We start from the raw sequence: 25,918 nt of genomic DNA on the forward strand, positions 1-25,918 counted from the left end.
ACAAAGCCTGTTCCCAGGCTGAAACGCGTTGGTCTGAGTTGGAGTAATAAACCCTCATGAATAATCCAGAACTTTGTGTGCCACATTCTTTGTGAGAAAAAAGAAGAAAAAAATATATATATAATTATTATTATTATTATTATTATAGGGTCCTCACCCACAGGTACAACCTGTGGCTTGCTTCATCATCGGACCTACACTCATGCGCCTATTGTGTATGAGCGGTCTCAGCGCGTTTAAGTGGAGCTCTTATTAGGGCGAGTGCAGGGAGTGGAAGTGAATTAAAAATATCTCTAGATCCTCTATTGAGAGTTATTAATTCTATAGTGTCTAGGGCAAGATTAAAAACAGTCCGATGTCATTTGGATATTGTGTTTCCAGGACATCTATAAGGTCGACCTGTTTCAGTCATTTTCCTGCCCCTGTAGGGTCAATTTGCTTTCTTCAGGACCTACTATAACCCTGCATTTATTGGTTATTCAATATTTAGTGCAAAATAATTAATAATAAGCATGCACGCAAAATATCGACCATACACATAGGACTTTTTCCTGGTTTATGGTATGAATGAATAATTTATAGCCCAGGGACCTCCGTAGTTTGTCAAATAACACAAAATATTGAGATCACTTATTTGGAGCATGCACTCATATAACATTTATCCACAGATGGTGGTCCTTATATTTTTAAAGAGGGATAATGCAAATTTAGCATTCTGCCCTATCTCCTACGCTGAAGAGAATTAAAAATAAATTATATCAACCACTTCCTTTACATTTTGTGATATGTTAAATGTTGGCAAATACAACAATATACATAGAGACAATGAGTTTTTAACTTCAGGAAAGCAATTGCCTTATATACCCCACCAAGTCATCCACACCTTGTCACAATTTTTCTCAAGTAAAGCTTAATGGGTGAAGTTCATTTATGGTTTTCTAATCTGTAATGCATGAGGTAATAAGGTCTATCCTGTTTGTCTGCTTAGTTTGTAAAAGAACAGAAGATGTTGCCGGACATAATCCTTTTCTCTGTATGGACCTTACGTATATCTACGTCTTACTGAAAGAACTTGGATTTCAAAAGAATAAAGTTTTTCAGGTAATGATTCTTATCTTTTTCTGTTGTGACAGTTAGCAATGTATACATAAGTCTAAATATTGTATTGTAAATATGCATTATTGATGTATGAAACAATGCTTAGAACATAGTTAGGTTCAAATAGTTGCTGCTTCTCTTCTGATTGTAAGAGCATCTTTGGAGGCACTGTCTGATGGACGGTGTAGCCAGGTTTCATCCGGGTTTCCACCTAGCAGACATGGACCTGAAACCCATCTCCGTGCACCATGCTGCTATCTCCCGCTCATGAGCAAAGACACAACACAAGGATGTGAAATTAACTAGGCCGCAACCACATTTATTCATACAAGGCAGTTATGGAGACTCTACCTATTGGCACTACTTGTAGTGTGATTATTATAATTACAGGATGTTCCCGGCCGGCTAGATAAATCGAAGAACACAAGACTAAAAGTGATTAAAGAAAACCTTAAGTGATATGGTTGTTACAATCATAAATTCTTTCTCCTATATACTTAAGTGGCAATCCCACAAATTAGCAAATTGCTATTGCAGTGGAATTAGTGTTGTAGTCATAGATTCATCCAACATAATATTGTGTTTCTTGAGAATTCCACCTCTCCCTGCCATTTCATTTTGTTTTTATGCCCGTTCTTAAAACAATGTCTGGACTGGATCTCTGTGTCTATCTTCTTTCTGTAAAAAAGGAAGCAAAACTTTCAATGCCTTAGCAAATCTTAGCACAAGGCTATCTTTCCTATATTTTTGCAACATCATCTATATCTCACCTCAGGTCACTGGTGCCTGGACATCCACCAGGTGGAGGAGCCACTCTTTTCTTGCTGCATCGTAAAAGTTGGCTCCGGGCCATCCCTCATTTGAGTTCTCAGATTAGCCAACAATTTTTTAATGGATGGTGCCATGGGGGTCTTGTTCTTGGCTGAAGCTATTTTCAAATTACTTTTTATCGATCATATGGCTCTAACTACTTAGAGCACAGTTCAGTTACAAGCCCTCAAGCACAGCCTGAACGCGAGGCCTGGAGAGCGGGGCGTCTATGATGGACTCAGGCCCGTAAGCTCTGTTCTTGGGAACATGAACCCAAGAGTCACCAGTCAGCTCACCAGCCCTGTTGGATTCCCAAGGTGACTGCTCTCCTGTTAGTCTGCCACTACTATATGCACGGCTTTGCCTCCTGCAGCTGTTTTGGTAATTTTGATAGAAGTTTGAATGACTTGCGATAGGTTGGCCTCGCTGCTGACTTTCTGCTATCTCTGCTCACTATGTTTAGCCTCTCGTCTTGAGACACCATGGTTGCAGGGCTGCTTTCTTGCCATGCTCCTCTGCTACTGGTAAAAAAATAAAAGCATGTTCATTGTTTTAACAATGCCGCCATGATCCGGAGCTTGGAACTCATCAAGGATATGTCATGTTGGATCCTTGTTTTGGCCATGAGACCCAATCGGTTGTGCCATTCTGCAGGAGCTCTATCACTTGCTATGGCAGGCCAGCTTTCACTGCTCCAGGTTTTCTCTGACCAGGCGGATGCAGAGTTTAAAGTTTCTCCATTTAAATCTTCCAGTAATCATGGTTCTTTGCTTTAACATTCTTGCCAAAGTGGGCACTGTATTGCAAAAATCACACATCTGCATCTTATGATCTTCATTGTCAGTCCTAAATGCTTGAATAATTCCTCACTGCGTACCAAGGATTACTATTAAAAAGTTATTTCTCATGGAAACATTAAAGAATGTCTTTCTCCATTAATCTTTGAGGTATAGCTGTTGAATGGAAGACTGTAAACAGGTGTCAATTTTCTTGAATGTTCAATTGAAAAAACTCCCATTTTAGATCTAAAACTGCATTGTAGCATCTTTCAGTAGAAAGGGACTGCAAGGTGAAGTACATGAATATAACAATGCAGCCAGTAGGCTTACATTTTCCCAAGACTGAAAAAGGAACCCATTCCTTTAAGAACACGGGAGGCACCCCTACCCAGCATGCCTTATAGTGGCCTTTTGCCTCTCACTCAGTTTTGTTTTCTTGCTCATTTGAGAAGGATCCCAGGAACACTGTTGATATTTGTATTAAATGTCCAAAAGGACCATCAAGGAAAGAGAAGGCATTTGCCTAGGATTTATGCTGCATGACATAACAGGAGAAGATGAAAGAAAGAAGGCAAAGAGACTAGAAAGATCTGTCTGTCTACCTAGTTCCTCTAAATTTTTTTTTTTTTTAAAGATCAGCACAGAGGAAGATCATAAGAATAAGACGACACTGAAGAACAATGTCAAGATCACCGACTACACTGCCAAAGCCTTCGGTGACAACCTGTTCACTGTCAAAGGAAGGATTCACAGCATCATAATGACACTCCGGTCACTTGATGTCAAGACATTAGCACCATTGTTTGCTGTAGAGAAATCCTATGTTGTCCCCATGTACATGTCAACATTGGAGACATACCGCAGGTTCTACCACATCCCTGTCAACACTGAAAAGTCTTCACTGAGCACCAATGGCATCAACGTCAAAGAGATGAAAACATCTGAATCACCCTTGCAGATATCTATGGCATGGTATCTTTCACCATCAACAGAACAGACTATATATTCTTCAGGATCTCAAGCTACACAATTTTCTGTATATGCCCAACATCAATATTGAAAAAAAAGAACCTGGGAGGAAATAATTTCTATTTCCCCTGCTAGAATTTTGCACACCTGACTTGGCTCCACTTCAGTACAAGTCTTTAACACCTGTAATTCTTTTGAAGATCCTGTTCTGATTCCTCTATCTCCTCTTAATTTGTAACCGCCAAGTAAAATATCAAAGGCAATTTCCATGTCACCAGTCAGAAAATGGAAACCTCCATCTACTGTCAGATCACCAAGAAGTAGACCTGGTGTGGCCGCCTTAACATTATACCTCAAACGGATGTATGTGAAGATTTCTAGCAGGGACACCGGCCCACCGTCCATGAAGTCAGCCTGGTAGAGAAAGACACCGTCACTATACTGGCCCCCCCAACGCTTGAAGCTGCGCCTTTTGAGCAGAAGCTTGCATAAAGATTCATGTGTGACTGGCAGTAAGGGATGATAAGAGAGTGGAATCAAGGGGGAGTATAGGAGTGTCTTATCCATTTTGAGGCATATTCTGAATGCATTCAAGGTACATGCCACCCTGAAGTCAGCAATAGGACGAGTGCGTAGGATTTACCCATAAAGAATGATGGAGGGATAGGGCCATGTAACCCTATTTCATCGCTGGCCAGCATAAAAGGAAAAAGCTGCAGCTTCTCCCAGTTTATCTGAGTGCCCGAGAGCTAACAGAGCCGGAAGAATTCCCGGAGGACATCGTTTAGGCTAAGATGTGGATTTTGCAGGAAGGGGGTCATGTCGTCGGCATATAGAGAAATCAAAAGATGCCAAGTAGGGTAGCTTAGCAAGTATGCACCATGATGTTGTCTCAACTTCGCATCAAGTGGCTCCACCACTAGAGCAAATAGTGAGGGCGCCAACAGACAGCCCTGGTGGGTGCCTCGCGTTATTGCGAAGGAGAGGAGATGGCTTCATTAACATGAACCCTAACACAATCCAGTGCAAGAAAAGGCATGGTAAACCCATCCGATGTAGTGCTGCCTTTAAGATGTCCCACTCAATAGAATGAAAGGCCTTGGTAGCATCTTAAAAGACTGCTACTGCGGCTAAATTCGGGTCGATATGCTGTAGAACCACGAACAGAATAAGCAGTTGTGGGAGGTGGAACGACCAGGGATAAAGCTTGCTTGGTCTGGGCGAACTAAAAACGTCATGAGGAGTTACAAGCAATTTGTGAGAGCTTTGGCTAAGATCTTAACATCACAATTGATAAGAGATAGAGACCTGTCGGACTCACATCTGTTGGGGGCCTTGCCAGTTTGAGCGGTGTGGTGATCAAGGCTTCACACTTAGAAGGGGGGGGGGTTGACCATCGTGCTTTGCTCCTTGAAAAACTGAATCCAGCACCGGAGGCAAGAGATCCACATACAGCTTGTAAAAGTCGGCTGGTAGCCATCAGGCCCTGGTTACTTTGCAGCCTGTAATTGCTGTATTGCTTCCCGTATATCATTGGCCGCAAGATCCTGAGCTTGGAAGTTCCTCTGTGCATCACTCAGCCAGTCCAAGAACACATCCTCTAGGTATAAGTCCTCCCCTCCTTGAAGCATAGAGGGAGTTATCGAAAGAGGAAAAGGTTTGGAGGTTACCCTAAGTATCATATTTAGCGCATCTCGTTCATCCCAAACTCCCAGATTATTATTAGCTGCCGATTACCACCTGGTCATAGTGACCAAGGTTGTTTCTTGGAAGCTCACCCCTCCCCACACGCTCTTGCTGTTGCATACTTGCCCCGGAAAACGCATTCTCTATTGGCCTCTTCATGAAACTCTGACAGTACCGTCCTGATCTGAAGTCTCACTCGGGGGTCTTCTGTGTCAACCAGTTGGGCTTCTGTAGTAATCTTCTATGTTGTTAAGGAAACGTGGAGCACTGTGCTCAGTGCATTCCACATTCTCATGTGGATTCGACTTCTGGGCAGTTGATGCTGACTGGCCAGAGGGAGTGCCACGATTTTCCCACTCTGCTAATTTATACAATAAATAACTTATTTAAACTTACCTTTGAGTTTGTTCCATGTTAACAAGCTTACCACAGCTTCTAACTGCTTAGGTTTGCCTTCCAAGCGGACAAGGGGATTTTGCAGGGAGAGCAGAACTCCCCTGCTTTCAGCAAGGCATAGCCCCCTCACTGTTGCCCTAAACTCCTCCCATATTGTTTCGATCAGCTGCACTGATCCAGTATTTCTGGTAAAGAAGTCTAAGATTTCTTGCCTAAACTCCTCCCAGAACTAGTGATTCAGGGGCGAGCATGGGGACAGGTGCCAGTTCATTCTCGGGGAGTCGGGATGGAAAGGACAAGTTTGACTGGAGAATGGTCAGAGTACGTGCGTGCTAGATGTGCAACCTTCCGCACTCAGGAGCTCTCCCCCATGGAGATTAGGCAGTAATCCGGCTAGACAAATTCCCAAGAACTCCTAACTAGAAAGTGCCTTCCCTAGCCATGAGGTAGGGTGTTGTCCAAAGGTCGGGCAGGTCATGCTCCTCAATGATATCTTGAAGGTGGCAGAAGGCAATGCTGCGGTAGGTGGATGCCTTAATGTAGGTATAATTAATGCAACACACAAACACCGCCAAGTCACTGGAAATTCGCACTTCTTCAACTGTCATTCATAAGATTCTAGAGTAGTGCCCACTGTGAGCGTCATGCATCAACATTCTAACACTAAAACAGAAACTAAGATATGCAACTGCATCCAACACCTTTCAGAAACTTTTTAATCCGCATTCGTGGGACATGCAAAGTGACGTGGGTAACTAGTTATTCCAAATAATTTTTGTTGGTTTTTGGTGAAATGAATAGCTGTCTTCCAAATATTAACTTAGTTCATTCAAATTCTGTACATACCGCTCTCTCTTTTCCTGCAGCAGACTGACTATAAAAGACAAAAATGCTATTGATTATGTGATTAGCAGCCTGAGGACACTCAAGCCTGGACACTCAAATTCATCCTAGTCCTTCTTTATTTGTAAAAGAAGATGTTAAGCTACCTGGCTTCAGTAACTTTAACGGGTCATAAATGCTTCTCATTAAAGCAGTACATGCTCCAGCATCAGGAGCTGGTTTACTGGCCCTTAATTCTTTATATGTGTTACTGGAGGTTTACTTTAGAGCGTTTTCAAACATTCGTGGAAGCCATCCTAACTCCCAGGAGATGCTGTTCGCTTTTGTAGTCAGTGATCAGTATAGGTAAGGTGGTTTGGTTGGCAGTACACACTTCACAAACTGTCCACTGCATGCACTCCTACTTTCTATTACACATGAACAGAAAAGATGTTTCTTCATCTGAATTCGCTAAGCAGGATTTCAACAGCTAATAAAATCAGAACTAATCTTCAAGCGACTTTTCTAACTCTAGCTTCACAAGTAAAGGATATGCCCCATGTTCTTCAGTATTAGGGGTGTCTTTCATAGATTCACATGCTTGAATATTCCCTGTCGTCGAAGTGGGAGTCCCACGGTACATAAAATAGTAGTAAAAGTATATATATATTTATACATATAGAAAATTATATAATTATACATATACATAAGAAATGTAATACATATAAAATATATAATATAAAGTTAAAAGTACCATAGAACTGAAAAAAGGCCCATAGAAGCCTTAAAGGGAGGATTCACTTTAGTAACATATCATAGTCATTATAATAGTCCACATTCCAGCCAATCAGGCAACAGCACCCTCTAGAACCTTCTCGTCAGAAGCTCATGCCCTCAGATTTTCTACCGCACGTCGTGTGAAGGGAGTCTCCCTGTGCTCTGCTCAGTTCTTCAACTCTTTTGCTCATTTCAACTCTCAAGATGTCTTCAACTGAAAAATCATTATTTAGACCTTGTTTATCCTGTGGAAAGCTTCGCCTTTTTCATGAAGATCCTCACAGTAAGTGTATTTACTGTCTTTACCCGGACCATGAAGTTAAAAACTGTAAGTTTTGCAGGACCTCTCCTCAAAGACTTTAAAAGATAGAGGCCCGTCTCCTTCTGTGGCTACAGAAGTTGAAGACTTCCGAAGATCCTGTTTCTGACATGGAAAGCATGTCTTCTTCCATTCTAAAGCCTCTCTTAAGCGTGGGTCAGAGACTGAGGTGCCTTCTCCTTTCCTGAAGAGAAAGAAGCTCGTCGACGCTTCAAAATCTGTCTCCCCACGGGATTTGCCAGCCTCCACGCCTACGGGACCTGGTTCTCTGGCGTCGCAATCCCAAGCTGTGCCCTCATTATCTAAATCGGGCGCCAGCTCATCGACGGGACCATCGACGCGTCCGTCGACGACTATGAGATCTGTTGACGCTGTTCCAACGTTGACGACAACGTGTTCTATGTCAACGAGGACTACGACGACGACGTCTACCTCGTCGTCGACGCTACCAGAGGTGAGGCCTATTTCGTCTATTCTCAAGATATCGTCGACGGCCATTAAACTTGTTTCTTCGACGCCTGTGGCTAGGAAGCATTCGTCGACGAAGGCCTTGTCGACGCGTCCATAGTCGACGGCCACATCTTCGTCTACGGCCACTTCATCGTCGACGGCCAAGACCTCATCGGCAGCCAAGACCTCGTCGACGGCCAAATCTTCGTCGACTGCTGAATCTTCGTCGACGGTTACCAGCCCATCGACAGCAACATCCTCGTCGACAGTGCTGTCTACGCTGAGGATTCCACCTTCGTCGACGACTGCCTCGTCGACGGCGAAATCTATGACGACGACTTCCTCTTCGTCGAGGACTCCATCGACGGCACGCAAATCTACGTCGATGAAGACAAAGGAGAAGATATTATCTCCGTCGCCGGCTCCATTGCCATCTACATTTGTTTCCACTTCCACCTCGTCGACGGGACCGTCGACGACACGCCATTCACTTGCTAATGCAACTACTTTTACGGTGGTCACAGTTTCAGTGGTCAAACGCCCAGTTTCGCTTCTCCTGAGTCCTATGACTGATGCTACTACTCTTCCAACACAATTATTTGAGTCTGCAGAAGAGGATTCTGATGACGGTTCCTATGTGAATGACGTCTTTCGTCCTGCGTCCAGTCCATCTGAACTCAATATAAAGTGCCAAGAAGATGATGAAGAGTATGAGGAGGAGGGGTGTGCTCTCTTTCCCGTCCATGATGCTCGCTTTGATGCACATCATGAGGAACAAATTTGTCCTCTTTGGTGACCAACCTGCAGCATATGTTGGACGATTATAATCGCAGATTCCCTCCATCTGCGCCTACTTCACCAACTCCTCAACCTGCGGCGCCAGCATTAATACCTGCGGAGACACCGCGATCGCCGGTCCATCACCAGCCGGATACAGATGATGATGCGGATGTGCACCAGGACACTGATCAGGATGTAGATAACGTCCTCACGGATTGGGATGATTATAGAGCCCAAACACCATCTACGCCACCGACATCGCCTTTACCTTCCCCGCCGGTGGACATCGGAAGCTTTCATAATTTAATGGTACGTGCTGCCAAACGTTTCCATTTAACCTTGGAGATGGAGCAAACGGATTGCTTCCTCTATGACTTCAAAGATCAACCCCTCAAGCAAACCCATACCATCCCAATTATTGATTTTATTTGGCAAGAAGGTCTTAAACTTATGGCACAACCAAATTCCATCCCTGCTGTGTTACCACGTCTGGACAAAAAATACAAGGCGCCTGCAGACTCTCCAGCGTGCCTTGTTTCATACCCTAAGGCGGACTCCGTCCTAGCGCAGGCTGCCCAAAAACGTTTAAGGAATCCAGCCACTCCACTAACCTCCACTCCGGACCAAGAAGGGCGCTGATTGGATTCTATCGGCAAGAAATTCACCACCATGGCTGCCACAACGGCCAACTCCCTGGCCATCCTCGGAAGATATGATCGCCAAATGTGGTCCGAAATCGCAGCCTTGATTGACCAGCTCCCAGATTCCGTCCGAGCCGAGGTCCAGACGATAGTCCAAGAAGACGAGAAAATCTCTTCAGAGATTGATTGCACTGTTGACATCTCTTCAACAGGGTTCAGACAACTTGCTGGAGCTGCTGTTTTACGACGCCGGGGCTGGCTGAAATCTACGGCTTTTTGCCCTGAGGTGCAGGCGAGAATTCTTGACTTGCAATATGATGGTGATTCCCTTTTTGGCAAGCATGTCGACGAGGCTCTGGAATCCATTAAAAAGGACACGGATACTGCTTGTGGCTTAGGGAACCTCCAGTACAGGAAACAGCCTTTTCGAGGAGCACGTGGCAGAGGGAGCTCTTCAAATTTTCGTGGCTCCTCCCAATACCAATCCTATGGTGACAACAAGCAAAGATACAGTTACCAATCTCAAAATCGCCAAACCGATTCAAGACCTTATCGGAGGAAAAATAACTACAGGGGGGGAAACACCTCCAAAAAGCAGTGACTTCCCCAGCAACAAGTGTTCTCCTACTCTGAAGATTGGAGGTCGAATCTCCCACAACTTCTTCAATTGGTCTCATATCACCTCGGATCGTTGGGTCCAAGACGTCATCTCGAAAGGACATGTTTGCGAGTTTACAAAATTTCCACCCACCCGTCAACCTTCCGGTCCCCCCCCCCCCCACCTCATCTAAAAGATCTGTTGGCTCAAGTCAAGATCATGATTAAAAAAAAAGAGGCTGTCGAAGTGGTTCCTCAGCACAACAGGGCAGGGACTTTTATTCCCGCTTCTTTTTGATCAAGAAAAAGTCGGGAGAGTGGCGCCCCATTCTGGACTTACGAGCCCTCAACAAATTCATCAAATCACAAACTTTCCGAATGTTGACCCTACTGGAAATTTAACAATACCTCAATCCCGGAGAGTTCCTCCCCACTATCCACCTCCAAGATTCATATTTTCATGTGCCAATTCATCACAAACACAGAAAATATCTTCGCTTCACTATCGGATCGAAGAACTTCCAGTTCAAGGTGTTGCCTTTAGGCCTTCAATCAGCGCCGAGAGTCTTCACAAAGATCATGGCTCCGGTCGCAGCTTTCCTTCGCTTGCAAGGCATTCAATTTTACCCTTATCTGGACAAATGTCTAATAAAAGCACAGACACGACAAACAGCAAGACAGCATACTCAAACTTGCCTCCCACTTTTCCACACCTTGGGCCTTTCTGTCAATCAGGAAAAGTCTCATCTTCGCCCCTCAAAACAGAGAATCTTTCCAAGAGCCTTAATCGATTCTCGTCTGGCACAGGTGTTTGTATCACAGGAGCGACAACTTCGCATACTCAAGATGGTCGCTTTTCTAAAATCAAAAAAGTCCGTTTCAGTCCGGATCTTGAAATCTTCCCTGGGCATGGCCTCCTCTTGCAAACATCTGATCCCGCACTGCAGACTTCACATGAGAGTCATACAGGAGGAGGTGGACAAACAATGGAAACAAATTTTGGGGTCGTTCAAAGACAAACTCTACCTGACCCTCCGCATTCAAACAGCTTTGGAATGGTGGGCTCACCTTCCAAATATCGCTGCCGGTCGGCCCTTCCAGGAAACAGCTCCTACGCTTACCCTCACAACGGATGCTTCCTTGGAGGGTTGGGGGGCACACCTTGACAGAATGTCGGTCAAGGGCAAATGGACTGCAGCTCAACGCACATGGCATATAAATCGTCTAGAACTCTTGGCCATCTTCATTGCCCTAAATCTTTCCGGATGCTGATACAAGGTCAATCGCTGCTGGTGCGGACAGACAACACCACCAGCATGCACTACCTCAACAAGCAGGGAGGTACGAGATCTCTTCTGCTTTCCAAGCAGGCGCAAGAAATCTGGAATTGGGCGATTCTACACCAGGTTCACCTGACAGCAGTTCACGTGCCAGGCGTCTCCAACACCCTTGCTGACTGTCTCAGCAGATCTCTGGCGGACAATCACGAGTGGGAACTCCACCAACCCACTCTGCAGTACATCTTTCGCCAGTGGGGCCAACCACAGATGGATCTGTTTGTAACCTCAACGAATCGCAAATGCCTACACTTTGCAAGTCGGCATCCCCACAGAGAGTCGAGCGGGAATGCGTTTTTTATCAATTGGTCGAGCGAATTAGTCTACGCTTTTCCCCCGCTCCCTCTCGTTCCGCGCCTGCTGCACAGGATGAAGCTTCAACCATGCCACGTCATACTGATTGCGCCCAGGTGGCTACGTCGCCTGTGGTTCACGGACCTCCACTTATTGTCCCAGTGCGATCCGATACCTCTTCGCCCTCTGCCTCACCTGCTCACCATGAATCAAGGACGGGTTTGCTATCCGGATCCGGCATATCTCCAACTGCATGCTTGGAACCTGAACACAATGAGTTCGCAGGTCTGAATATCACTCCGGAGTGCAGGAAAGTGCTGGCTCATGCACGTGCTCCTTCCACCATTAAAACATAGTAATTGAAATGGAAGATTTTTTGTGTTTGGTGTCACAAGGAAGCCCTTGATCCAATGCACGCCAAGCCGGAGCAAATCCTGCCTTTTTTCTTATCTCTAGCGAAGTCAGGACTTTCTCATTCCACTCTTAAAGTCTTTCTGGCAGCGATTTCCCGCTTTCGTCATGATGGCACCACATCTCTGTATTCCTCTCGGAGCATTCAACAGTTCTTCAGAGGCCTCTTTCTGATGTATCCGCCCATACGTCGTCCGCCGCCTTCGTGGAGCTTGAATCTGGTTTTATCTCAGCTCCTCCTACCTCCTTTTAAACCCATCCATTCAGCGGACTTAAAATTCCTCACATTGAAGGTTGCTCTTCTACTCGCGCTTACATCATCAAGGCGAGTAAGTGACATCCAAGCATTCACAATTCAACCTCCATTTCTTCAATTCTCCAAGGACGCTGTTACTTTATGGACAAATCCGAAATTTATTCCCAAAGTTCCTTCAGATTTCCATCTGAATGAGCCCGTCATTCTCAGGACAGCCAGTTACTAAACAATCCATTACCAGATGAATTTTTTTCTGCCATCTCTTTCTGCCATTGCCGGGCCGGAAAGCCTCTCTCTGCTCCGGTGCGAGCACACTCGACAAGGGCTGTGGCATCATCTACCGCCCTCTTTGCTGGAGTTCCTCTGCGCCAGATCTGCAGAGCTGCAACGTGGTCGAGCAGACACACGTTTACGAGGCACTATTGTCTGGTTTCAGCGGACGCCGCTGTGGGCCAAGCTGTGCTACGAAATCTTTTTAACTAAGGTGAGCCTCTGTTGCTTCCCGCCTCCTGTCATAAAAGGTTTTGCCATATGTCTAAATGTATGCTATATTAATTATACTATGGTTTTACTTACCTGGCTTTGAAATGCCTTTTATGACTCATGTATTACTTTACTGCTTTCTACTCTTATTCAAGCATGTGAATCTATGAAAGACACCCCTAATACTGGAGAAGAACATTAATTACTTACCTGTAAACTGTGGTTCTCCAGTATTGGTGTCTTTCATAGATTCACATGCGACCCACCCTTCCTCCCCTCAGAGGCTCTCTTCTCCTCATGCACTCTTGGTCACTTTGGTGCTACGAAAATCTGAGGGCTTGAGCTTCTGAGGAGAAGGTTCCAGAGGGTGCTGTTGCCTGATTGGCTGGAATGTGGACTATTATAATGACTATGATATGTTACTAAAGTGAATCCTCCCTTTAAGGCTTCTTTGGGCCTTTTTTCAGTTCCATGGTATTTTTAACTTTTTTTTTTTTTTTTTTTGGTGTTTAAAGCTGCTTTATTGTATAGGAAAAAACAGTACACAGCTTCTTGCTCCAACAACCCGGAGGCCGGCAGCGTGACAATCAACTATAACACAGCCTTGTGACCGGCATCCCGGAGGCCCAGCAGCGTAGCATAGGGTCAAGCGATAGTAGTGGCTCAGCCGGCGTTGCCAGGCATTCGAGGATATACTGCAGCAGAACAGTGTTTTCAGTTATTCATTTTTAGGTTGAAAAAAATAACTCCCCAACATTCAACAAACTAAGAGGCGTTATAGACACGCTCGGATATGAAGGCCCGAGCCAATAAGGTAATATAGATAGGCAAGATCGTACTCATTTCAATAGTCATAGGACAAGAATCCTGGCGGCAGGTAGTCAACGCTATATTAAGCAACATGTATGGTGTCAGTGAGTATGAGGGGTGCAAGTATATGCCATGGGTGGCATGGAAGGTCCCTGGATAGAGCAAGGGGGATAGGCGTCACCAAGAGGGAGGTCTGTGGTTGCGGGTAACATATGGGGTGCTTTGGGCAAGGCGGAAACGTATGGCTTGAGGAGAGGGAGATGTCCCCCATCAGCACAGAGGGGAAATGCATATGTATTGACGGGAATTGTGGTCCCATTTGGAATCCCAGCAGTGTCGCTAATTACTAATATGGTTCCCTTCAGGTGCATCGTCGTCATCAGTCTGTGCGAGTATATAGCTCACTAGGGGGCCCCAGATATCTTTAGGCCGACTCATGACCGGCAACAATTCAGCGAAGGTAGTATGCTGCTCCTGACAGTAGGTCAAGTCTGCTAACCAATCCTTAAATTTAGGCGCTCTGCCTCGGCCCCATCGGCACGCTACCCGTCTCTTAGCCAAGAGCAGTGCAGTATCGACAAATTTCCGACAAGATTTAGGGATATGTGGAGTATGCCCAAGGAGTGCCATCAAGGGGTCCATAGACACGGTGCCCTTCGTCATCGCTGTGAGGGCGTCCGTTACCTGTTGCCAGTAACGCAGTACTAGAGGACATTCCCACGCCAAGTGCAGAAAGTCTGCGTGTTCTGCATGGCATCGCCCACATCGATCATCGTCCGCTAGTCCGAATCTGTGTTTCCGCACAGGTGTATAATATATCCGTTGTAGGAATTTGTAATGTATGATTTTCAGTCTACTGCTTGTGGAGATACGAGACGTGAGGGTACAGCAGTATTGCCATTGCTCATCGGTGAGGTCAGCAGTCAGCTCAGCATTCCAACGTTCCCGGGCACCAGCCTCAGGCATTGGAGCCGCAGCCCTGAGCTGACGATATAGGCCAGAGACCAGATGTGTCCCATCCTGCGAGCAAAGTAGGAAATGGAGCGGAAGTAGGATTTCAGGTTCATCAGGGAAATCAGGCAGAATGTCCTTCATCCCCGCGCGCAGGCGTATATAATAGAAAACTTCAAGTGGGGTGCGGCTATGAGATGCAAAAAACAACTCCGCAGACTTAAACTGACCGTTCGAGAACAGGTCACCCCCGCAAGTGATCCGTACCTTCGCACATAGGGTGCGAAAACCCTGCTCCTGTAGCAGGGCGAGATCAGGATGAAAAGTCAGCGGTAGCTTGGGTGAATACGGCAGGCGGCAGGACAAGCTCTTGGCAATACGACGCCACGCGTCAAGTGTACATGATACTGAGGTGTTCGATGTAGGTATGAACGATTCTGGGCAGTGAAGTAGCCCACTGAGAGGAATAGGATGTACAATCCAATCTTCCACCGCAATGTGAGGCATGAAAGGGGTAGGGGCCAGCCAATGGTAAGCAAATCGCGCCTGTGCACATTGATAATACGCTTCGAAGTCAGGGACATCAAAGCCTCCCTTGTCATATGGAAGGGTGAGCGTGGACCATTTCAGCCGTGGGTTCTTGCCCCCCCAGAACAGCCGACGCAGTTCCGACCTCAGGGTTTTGAAGAAGAAAGCCCCAGGGAAATAGGGGATATTAAGGAAGAGATATAGGAAGCGGGGGAGAATCACCATTTTTATAAGGGATGCCCTTCCGGCCATGGAGAGCGGCAGGGTTATCCAACGATCAACTGTGGCAGCCAATTTAGTGATTGCCACTCCGTAATTGGATCGTAGTGTTTCGCTCCTATCTCAGGAAATTTGTATCCCCAGGTATCGAAGATCGGCCCGACACCACTCCAGCGGATAGTCAAGGGGAAAATCGGTAACCGCCTCCGTTAAAGGGAAAAATTGCGACTTGGACCAATTAATGTGCACACCTGACATTCTGCCGAACACAACGAATTCTCGGAGTAAGGGGTTAAGGTGCACCTCAGGGTGTTTAACATAAAGCGTGATGTCATCCGCGTAGAGGGACACATCAATTTGCCGCTGCAAGCATTGTATCGCCCCCTCCCAGTGCAATTGACGTAGGCGACAGGCAAGGGGCTCAACGGCTATGGCAAACAAGAGAGGAGATAGGGGGCATCCCTGACGTGTGCCTCTAGTAATGTCAATAGGTTGAGAAAGACGGCCATTGATAAGCACTCTCGCCGTGGGTCGAGTATAGAGCAGGCGAACCCAGGATATGAAGAGTTTCGGGAACCCCATACCCGTTAATACAGAGAACAAGTAAGGCCATTCGACCGAGTCGAATGCCTTGGAGGCATCGAGGAAGACGGCTGCAACCGGCATGTCGGGGTGTACTGAGCGGAGTAGGGAGAATAAAGTGCGGAGGTTATGTGAGGTAGAGCGGCCAGCCACGAACCCAGATTGATCGGGCAATACGATCCTGGACATGAGTAGCGAGAGACGAGTAGCCAGGACCTTAGCAAGTATCTTGACATCGCAATTTAGGAGGGAAAGCGGGCGGTAAGAATTGCAGGAGCTGGGATCCTTATCGGGCTTCAAGAGGGAAGTGATAACCACCTCTCGCATAGAGCCAGGGAGAACGCCATCGCTCAGCGACGCCTCGTAAACCTCTCGGAGGACAGGGGCCATAATATCTATGTATGCCTTATAGAATTCAGCAGGGATGCCATCAAGGCCGGGGGCCTTGCCATTCTTGAGGGACATATTGGCCTCACAAATTTCGTCCAGCTCGAAGGGAGCCGCCAGAAACGCCCTGTCCCCATCGCTGAGCCAGCAGAGCGCCACATCTCTCAGATAGGTAGCATAAGGTGTATCGGGCACTGTGTCAGACGTATAAAGTGTGTGGTAGTGAGATGTAAAGGCAGTAAGCAGCCCATCTGAGTCCCTAACCGTGGTCCCGTGTGTGTCAGTAAGTTCAATTATGGTGTTGCGTTCCCGTGAGGCCCGCGTGAGTGTCGCAAGGACCCTTCCTGGCCTATCTCCTTCACAGTATTTTCTGGCCTGCCAATGTTTCCCACGGAACTTAGCCTCCCCAGCAGTCTCTTCCTCATACTGTGACAATGTGTCCCTAAAAGCAGCGTGTGTATCAGGGCTATCGTCCGCCACCATGCGGAGTTCTAGTGTTCGCAGCTCCCCTTCCAGTGTGTGAATTGTGTTTTTAATATCTCGCAGGACCCCAAAGCTTTTGGAAATGCAATATCCTCTAATGGTCACCTTAAAGGCTTCCCAGATGTTTTCGTCCGAATCCACTGATCCCTGATTCCTGGGGAAAAAGGCAGCTATCTCCTCACCTAACTCAATGCGGAATAAACTATCCAACAGGATCTCAGGCCGGAGTCTCCAATGCGGTCTGGGGCTATCCCACCCAGGAATGCGAAGGTGTAGCAGTACGGGACTGTGATCAGAGTACGTTCTAGGCAAGTGTGTCACCTGTAACACCTCTGTGGTAATCCCTCTAGTAAGGAGAAAAAAATCTAGTTGCGCCCATGTTCCCGTGTGTGAGGTAAAGTGTGTGCCTTCCTTCCCCTGGGGGTGTAAGTGCCGCCATATGTCCACCAGTTCACCCTCCGCGATCACTCCCTCCAGCGCCTCGCGTGCCTTGGGCTTGTAGCTGCTCAAGCATCTGCCCTATCTAGATGTGGTATCAACGCTAGATTGAAATCGCCACCCCAGATAACGTGGCGCGAGCCTACATCCATGATCCTACCCCATAATGTGGTGAAGAAAGCGGGTGTATCCACGTTAGGGGCATAGCTGACGACGAATGTGTACGTGTCCCGACCCAGTCTGCCCCACAATAGAGCATAACGCCCATCACTATCCACCAGATCCCCGCATTTATGGAACGGCACGCTACGTGCTATAAGGATGGTGACCCCTCTCGCATAGGTGGAGTATGAGGAGAAGGTGCGGACACCAGCCCACTTACTCGCTAAGGTGTTTTTCCCTTGTGGTGACAAATGGGTTTCCTGCAACATGGCCACCTGGACACGGTGTCTGTTGAGATAAGCTATGACATTGCGACATTTTTTAGCATCATTAAGACCTCTAACATTCCATGACATACAGATCATTTGCGTGTTAGCATTCAAAGCAGCCATAGATAGTAGAATAACAGTTTGACCAGTTCTAGCCTATGTGATGAGATAAAGCTAACTATATATCGCGCACCCGCAATCCACTGCTGATGATGTCACATATTACATCATTCATGACATGGTCAGTGACATCACTGATGACATCTCAAATGACATCACTGATGACATCACTGATGACATCTCATTTGACATTACTGATCACATCACTGATGACATCATTCATGTGATTATACGATGAACCTCTTCAGACTCTGATATAACCTTAGATACACTCAGTGTAAACAGACACTCACAGACTGTCACTCATCCATGGAGTTACTCACACACCTAGTCCGTCATGCAAAGAATCAACCACACCTCCATTTCCTCAACTATACAGTTATACACATCTTACTTATTCAAACATATACTAACACATATTTACTCCCTTATACAATCCCTGATACAAGTTCACAATGATCCATACAGCCACTCACACATTCACTGGCTCTTATGCACAGTTATTTATATATGTCAACTCTCACATGTACTGTGTTTTACATATGTACTTACTTTGACATGTAGCACTGAGATATCCATTAACTCACCAATACACTCATGCACACAGTCAACCGCCCATACAGCAGTTTATAGAACAACAGACATAATGATGCACAAATTAAGACAGTTTAGTCACTAACCCATGCACTCAGTGAGACACATTTAATCACTCACTTATACAGTCAGTCATGCACCTACTAAATCCTTCATCCAGACACTTATACATCCACTCATTCTTCAATATGTAATACATATTTTAACTTTACAGAAACATACAGTCACTGGATAATGTCATCAGTGATGTCATTTGAGATGTCATCAGTGATGTCATCAGTGATGTCACTGACCATGTCATGAATGATGTAATATGTGACATCATCAGCAGTGGATTGCGGGTGCGCGATATATAGTTAGCGCAACTAACTATATATGCGAATTTCGTTTTATGCGAGTAAAATAAGGTTTTGTAAATGCTAATCCCTAACTATATATGGTCTATAACCTATGGTTTTTTCAGTGAATTTTCAAGGTTTTGTAAATGCTAATCCCTAACTATATATGGGCTAAAACCTATGGTTTTTTCATTGAATTTCAATGGTTTTTTAATAGCAAATATCAAAAGCTGTCAAATGTCAAGTACGTGATAGGTAAAAACATTTTCGTGTTTATGCACGCTGATGTGCTTTGAACGCTGCCCCCCCCCCTCTTTTCTCTTAGAAGTACTCTCTCTTTGCAGATAGTGAAGGGTAGTTAACGCAGGCCTTTGCCCCCGTTGTAATCCGTCGTGCCTGCTTGTCTCTCCATTTGATTGATTGTTATCCAAGCATTTACTATTTTAGAATTTATTCTCTTTGGTTCATTCTCTATTTACTAACAAGCACAAAGCCGCAATACTCTGTTTAGTCTTTGCAGATAGTGAAAAATCGTGTAAAAAAAAAAAAAAATAATAATCGAGCAAAATCAGTAGGCCACTAATGGGATCTCTTTTTGACCTCGCTAAAATAGAAACATTAGGAACAACCCTTCATGAGAAATACGAAACTAGTGAGATGAACTGAGCTCCACACCATGATGGCTGCAAGACAGCTCGGCTCCACCACCCACCCCGCCCAAAATAACGATAAACTCTATGCAAATATTATAAATATATACAACACACCAGCAAAGTAACAGGGTAAAACATTTTATTAAATAACTATTTACATAACTATTTTATACTTTTTGTTGCCTGATCCGGCTAGCTCAATCGATCGAGCATGAAACTCATGCACTCTGATAGCAAGCGTTGCTGCTGATGCTATGCAAACAAAAACTGGTTTTCAGTTTGTACATTCTTCAAGATTTTTCATCCAAGGCTGGTTGAGAGTTTGTAGAACGATGGCTTCAGATTTTCAACATACGGTGTGGTGGTGCGGACTGGGAGGGTGCGCTTGACTTCTGCCCCCTCCCCAAGTCGTGTTGCCCTGGCGTGGCCTAAGATCGCCCCCGACATAGGCGGCCGGCTCCCGGGGTCCGGCGGAACTTTTTGCCTTTTGATGACTCTTCCATTCTGGACCTTATCCCACAATCCGTTTGACCTGAAGACACGCTGTGGTGGGGCGCCCCTTTACCGTTTCAGTTGCCATTCCGCCCGCTTTTGCTACACTGTGCCTCTTCCGCCATTCAGCTGTTTACCGCCCGCTCTTGGGACTACAGCGTCTCGCTCACCATGTAGTTGAGTTGCTCCCGCTCTTGCGATGCAGCTATAGGCGGCTGCCACAGGACTCTCAAAATGGCGGCCGCCTCTTCAGATTTGGGCGTGGTCCACTAAAATGGCCATGGGACACCTTGGAACTCGGACGCTTGTCTGCTAGGGCTTGGGCCCCATTCTCGAAAGCGTCCACTGAGCCTTGAAGATTCTACAAAAGTCTTGGGGGCCCCCGACTCCCGCAGGCTTCTGGTGGGGAGCGGCTGCCATGATTGCTCGTGGAATGGCCACGACTGAGATACGAGATGGTGGTGCTCTCATGCTAACGCCAGCTTCAGTCTGAAACATCCAGAAACACTGTAGACTACCAATTCGATCAGTTCCGGTAGCGCCCCAACGTGACCCGGTAGGGAAGAACTTGCCCTCCCCTCTTTGACTGATGGTTCTTGTTGCCTGTCCCTTCTGTTGTCATTTAACAGAACTTTTTAGACTGCTGAAAGGGGTTGTGTTCCGACCGCTGGTTGGTGGAGACATTTTGACTATATTCTGGACCTACGTTGTCGCGTAATGCGTTATATGACACGCCGCGTTAGCGCACCCGGAAGTACTCCAGTGCGCGAAGCGCAGCTTCCCGGAAGGGATCCGGGGCGCGGCGCGCAGCGCAGCGCGTAACGTAAGCATAACAGGTCATGTGACTTGTTAATAAAACTTTTCATTGGTTCATTTTACTTTTGTTATTCTAATGATGAAAGGCTTGGTCATATGACCTAAAAATTACGCTTTTTATTGCTTTCGAACATTATTTTTTCTTAAATATATATGTTATAATGTTCCAGGCTAATGTATTTTCCCGGAAAATTTACAACTGTCCTGCAAGTAAAATATATTCCTTTTTCTAGAAAAAGGGCGTTTCTTCGTCCCATGACGGAGCCGTTGAGCAAAAGATGCTCGGCCTGCTGTCTTAGTCGCCGATACGCCTGAATATCAGATTCTTATCGATCACTTTATGTTGCAGGAGTAAAAAACACAACAGCCCTTGACCATTTATCTTTACTGTGTTCCTGCGTATTATACCTTTTATCCGTCATGTAATTGGACTGCTTTATTTCACTTGCCTTTTACTGATTCGAAAACAGTGACTAAAATAAAAAACTTTACCAATGTAAATACTACTACCATGTTTTGTTTAAAAAACCTTTATTGTGAAAATGTCAGTATACAAATACGGGCCTATAACCACGTGGGCCGGCCATGGAGCAAACTGGAATCGTATATGATGAGGAGACATTTACACTGTAGAGGAACGCAACGAGCGGGCCATTAGGTTGCAAGAACTAAGGTGTCTAACAGTTGCGGAATCGGTGGACGTACATTTTGTAATTAAAATACGACAGGGCCACTTACAATAAAATTATCTAGATATACATTTGCGGGCAAGTACCATGGGTGACGTTAATTCGAACTTTCAATAGTACAGTAATCAATAACACATCAGAACTTAATATCAATAGGGATGTCGAAATATTCAATCAATTCTCGTTCCCGCCCGCCATGTGCTTCAAAACTGCATACGTATCTCGTGATATCAAGGTTGTGCAACCAGTACACAACAAGGAGTTACGAGTCCCATTTATACCGGCGCCATTTTGGGCGAGGCCGGGCAGGTCCAGGATATAGTCAAAATGTCTCCACCAACCAGCGGTCGGACCAGAACCCCTTTCGGCAGTCAAAAAAGGTTCAGTTAAATGACAACAGAAGAGATAGGCAACAAGAACCAACAGTCAAAAGAGGGGAGGGCAAGATCTAAAGCCATTGTTCTACAAACTCTCAAGCAGACTTGGATGGAAAAATCCTGAAGAATGTACAAACTGAAAACCATTTTTTGTCTGTATAGCATCACCAGCAACGCTTGAGTCAGCTTTGTGTGAAGCCGCCATTTTGATTCAATCCATAGCGTCCCCCTGCACACATTCAGGGACCTGGTCGTGTCTAAAGGTCAAACGGATTGTGGGACAAGATGCAGAAAGGAAAAGGAAAAAAGTTCCGCCGGACCATGGGAGCCGGCCGCCTATGTCATGGGCGATCTTTGGCCACACCAGGGCAATAGTGAAGCTGCAGCAGGTGCAAATAAGCTTCAGACAGTGTTACAAGCGCTGCTCAGAACTCTCAACTATGACACCACCTCCGTGCCATCCGGATCTTGGCGCCTTGTGCTGGTTGCGACCTATTCACACATCGGTCCGCTACTGACACCACCTCATAGGCCAACGGGACACCCCACGCCGACTTTCGGCGCAGCATTGTAGGATGGCCACACCAGTGCAGCAACTTGCTAGACACCACCTCGGTGCCATCCAGATCTCGGCGCGTTGTGCTTCCTTCGGCCTACTGTAGCCGCAAGTGCGGACGCAACTCAGCTGGATAGCGAGTGAAACACCAAGGGGCGCCCCACTGCAACCGAGGAGCCTCCATCTTGGGGGCGACGCACAGCATCACATTGCTTTCTCAAACAGCCCCCACTGACTGACGCGACCTCACAGGCCAACGGGGCGCCCCACGCCGACTTTCGGCGCAGCATTGTAGGATGGCCACACCAGTGCGGCAACTTGCTGGACACCACCTCGGTGCCATCCGGATCTTGGCGCGGTGTGCTGCCTTCGACCTACTGTAGCAGCAAGTGCGGGCGCAACTCTGCTGGACGGCGAGTGAAACGGTAAGGGGCGCCGTACTGCACATCAGGTGCCTCCACCTGGGGAGGCGAGAGAGGCCAGTTTGCCCCCCCCCCCCTCCCCCCCGGCACCCCACGCCGACTTTCGGCGCAGCATTGCAGGTTGGCCACACCAGTGCAACTTGCTGGACACCACCTCGGTGCCATCCGGATCTCGGCGCGTTGTGCTGCCTTCGCACATCGGTCCGCTACTGACGCCGCCTCACGTGCCAACGGATTTTCTACGCTTTTTATAGCAGCGCGTAACGTAAGCATAACAGGTCATGTGACTTCTTTATAAAACTTTTCATTGGTTCATTTTACTTTTGGTTTCCTAATGATGGAAGGCTTGATCATATGACCTAAAAATAACACTTTTCATTGGATTAAAACATTTTTTTTTCCCAAACGATGAAAGCCCCACCTTGTTTCTAGATGTTTCAGACTGAAGCTGGCGTCAGCCTGAGAGCACCACCATCTCGTGGCTCCGTCGTGGTCATTCCGCGAGCAATCATGGCAGCCGCTCCCCACCGGAAGCCTGCAGGAGTCGGGAGCCCCCAAGACTTTTGTAAAATCTTCAAGGCTCAGGGGATGTCCGAGTTCCAAGGTGTCCCAGGGCCATTTTAGTGGACCAGGCCCAAATCCGAAGAGCCGTCCGCCATTTTAAGAGTCCTGTGGCAGCCGCCTATCGCTGCACCGCAAGTGTGGGCGCAACTCAACTACATGGTGAGCGAGACGCTGTAGCCGCAAGAGCGGGCGATAAACAGCTGAATGGAGGATGAGGCACAGTGTAGCAAAAGCGGGCGGAATGGCAACTGAAACGGTAAAGGGGCGCCCCAGTACAGCAGACGAGCCTCCACCTGGGGAGACCCGTTCACGCCGCCTCCCCCCCCCCCCCCCCCCCCCCCGGGGCGCCCCACGCCGTTTTTCGGAGCAGCATTGTAGGATGCCAAAACCAGTGCGACAACTTACTGGACATCACCTGGGTGCCATCCACATCTCAGCGCGTTCTGCTGCCTTGGGACTATTCGCACAACAGACCGCTACTGACGAGGCCTCCCCGCGCACCCCCCGGGACGCCCCACGCCGTTTTTCGGAGCTGCATTGTAGGATACCAAAAACCAGTGCGGCACCCAGGTAACATCACCTGGGTGCCGTCCAGAACTCAGCACGTTGTGCTGCCTTGGGACTATTCGCACAAAAGACAGCTACTGACCATTGTTGCTTCTTTTTTCCAAAAAATGTTTAAATGTATTTACAGTTTTTGTTGCGTTCTATATATTTATAAGTTATTAAAGTGTTATAATCCTACTACTTTGTTGGAGTGCTATATATTTTTAATGTGACACATAATTGTAAAAACTTTGATGTACAAAGAGGCATCCCTGGAATCTTCCGCTTCAGGCTCGGTCCCACACACCCTCACAGTGAGAATCCCCTCCCCAAGCACAATACAGGATGGTTATCAGATAGTAGGAACGCGTGTGGTGTGACGGATCTCATCGGGTGGGGGCCTTGATCTACTGTAACTCCTTTGAAGAGGGGTGATTCTCTACAGCTGGGGCCATAAACTACATCTGCAGGGCTAGGTGATAGCCTGGGACCGGCCTGGACAATCGGACACAGAGGAAGAGGAGTGTCAGAGGGTGCGGTAGTGAATAGGGTGAAAGGGTGGTGTCGGGCGGGCACAGGGTGTGATTCTCAGGGAAGAGCAGCGCACATGGGAGGAGGTTTCTGGCCCATGCATGAGAGAGAGAGCGTGGGTGACCAGTGCGTGGGGGAGATGCTTGCGAGGGTGGGGAGCCATGCTGAGGATCGGCGGCGTGCAGAGAGTGGGTCTGGTCAAGGCATCTAAAATGGCTGCAGTGCTCAACAAAAGTGTGGCATTGCAAAAAAGACAAGATGGCGCAGACAATGTTTATCAATAAGGATTAATTTATAACAATTATTTTTAACAAAATATTTACTCGCAGTGACAAAATGGCGGTCAACAGTTCCTGATTCCCATCGAATCGAACGTTAACAGACGTCACACAGCAAAAAAAAAAACGCTCACGCACAGCCGCTTAAGACATGTATCAACATATATGAGCCTCCTCAGCCACCCTCAGAAAACAAAAGGGGTCAGGATACGTCTCCCGTACCCCCTTATACCTAGTAATTTAATGAAATCGAAACACAAAATGGCGAATTCACGTTTCGCTACCAGTTTGCGACCCGGTTCGCGAACCGAGAAGCGCTTCTACCGCGAAAAATCAAATTTTTATTATTTGCCCCACGGGACCCTTTAATAACCCCAACATCATTCCTAGGGGGTCAAGAGGGGTCTACCTAGCCCCCTTTCATTAAATTCCCCCTTCGTTTTTCTCCTCCTCTTGTCTCTCGATCCTACCGACAGACAAGATGGCGGCCGCACCGGACTGTTTAGAATGTTGACAGACACCGGAGAGCCAATCAGCTTCGCTACGCAAAGCTCCGTTACGCGAAAAGTACGCGATCTGGAGCGCTATCTGGGACGCTGTCACAGATATATACATTTTTTAAAACGTTAATTTCTCAAAATCCACTGGAGCACATATATTGAGACCCAGCAAAGGCACATCGGGCTAACAGTCCCTACAATTTTGCCAAGTTTCGTGCAAATCCATTTAGCCGTTCGAGCTAAAAGTGAGGCCAAACGCCCTATGGAAATTAACATGGGAAAAACGTGTTTTGGGACCCCCCTTTTTTCTCGGCCCCCCCCTTGACGAACCCCCACCAAATTTTCAGGGGCTGCTCAGAAACAAAATGTGCCATTTTCCTGAAAATTTCAGCCGATTCCGTCCACAAACGCCAAAGTTATTAGACATAGAATTTTCAAAAGTTCCATAGAGAAATAATCCTAACTATATATACCTACTGGCTATCGCCAGTAGGTAATAGATATATATATATATATATATCCATCACTACCAGTTCCCAAAAGTGAAGGGACCACCAGGAAGATTCTTGAGAAAACACTGGTTTATTGACAGCATGCTCGTGGCAAGGAACAGGTAACCATTCCGCAAAGTTTTGGCAGCCAGACGCGTTTCGGGAGGAACCAACTCCCTTCTTCTGTGGCTAGAAAATGCTTGTCAAGTGAACCTGC

General features: G+C 46.7%; 1 protein-coding gene across 1 annotated transcript in view; it reads left to right on the forward strand.

Annotated features, from left to right (window-relative positions):
* The window catches only part of LOC147665646 (ectonucleoside triphosphate diphosphohydrolase 6-like), a 169,901-nt gene that overhangs the window by 118,084 nt on the left and 25,899 nt on the right, over window positions 1-25,918 (forward strand). Inside the window, exon 9 of the mRNA XM_086949616.1 lies at window positions 989-1,101. Coding sequence (XP_086805742.1) covers window positions 989-1,101 — 113 coding nt within the window. The remainder of the gene's footprint in view (window positions 1-988; window positions 1,102-25,918) is intronic.

This window comes from Lissotriton vulgaris, unplaced genomic scaffold (genome assembly GCF_964263255.1).
Source record: "Lissotriton vulgaris unplaced genomic scaffold, aLisVul1.2 SCAFFOLD_4134, whole genome shotgun sequence".
Lineage (NCBI taxonomy): Eukaryota > Metazoa > Chordata > Amphibia > Caudata > Salamandridae > Lissotriton > Lissotriton vulgaris.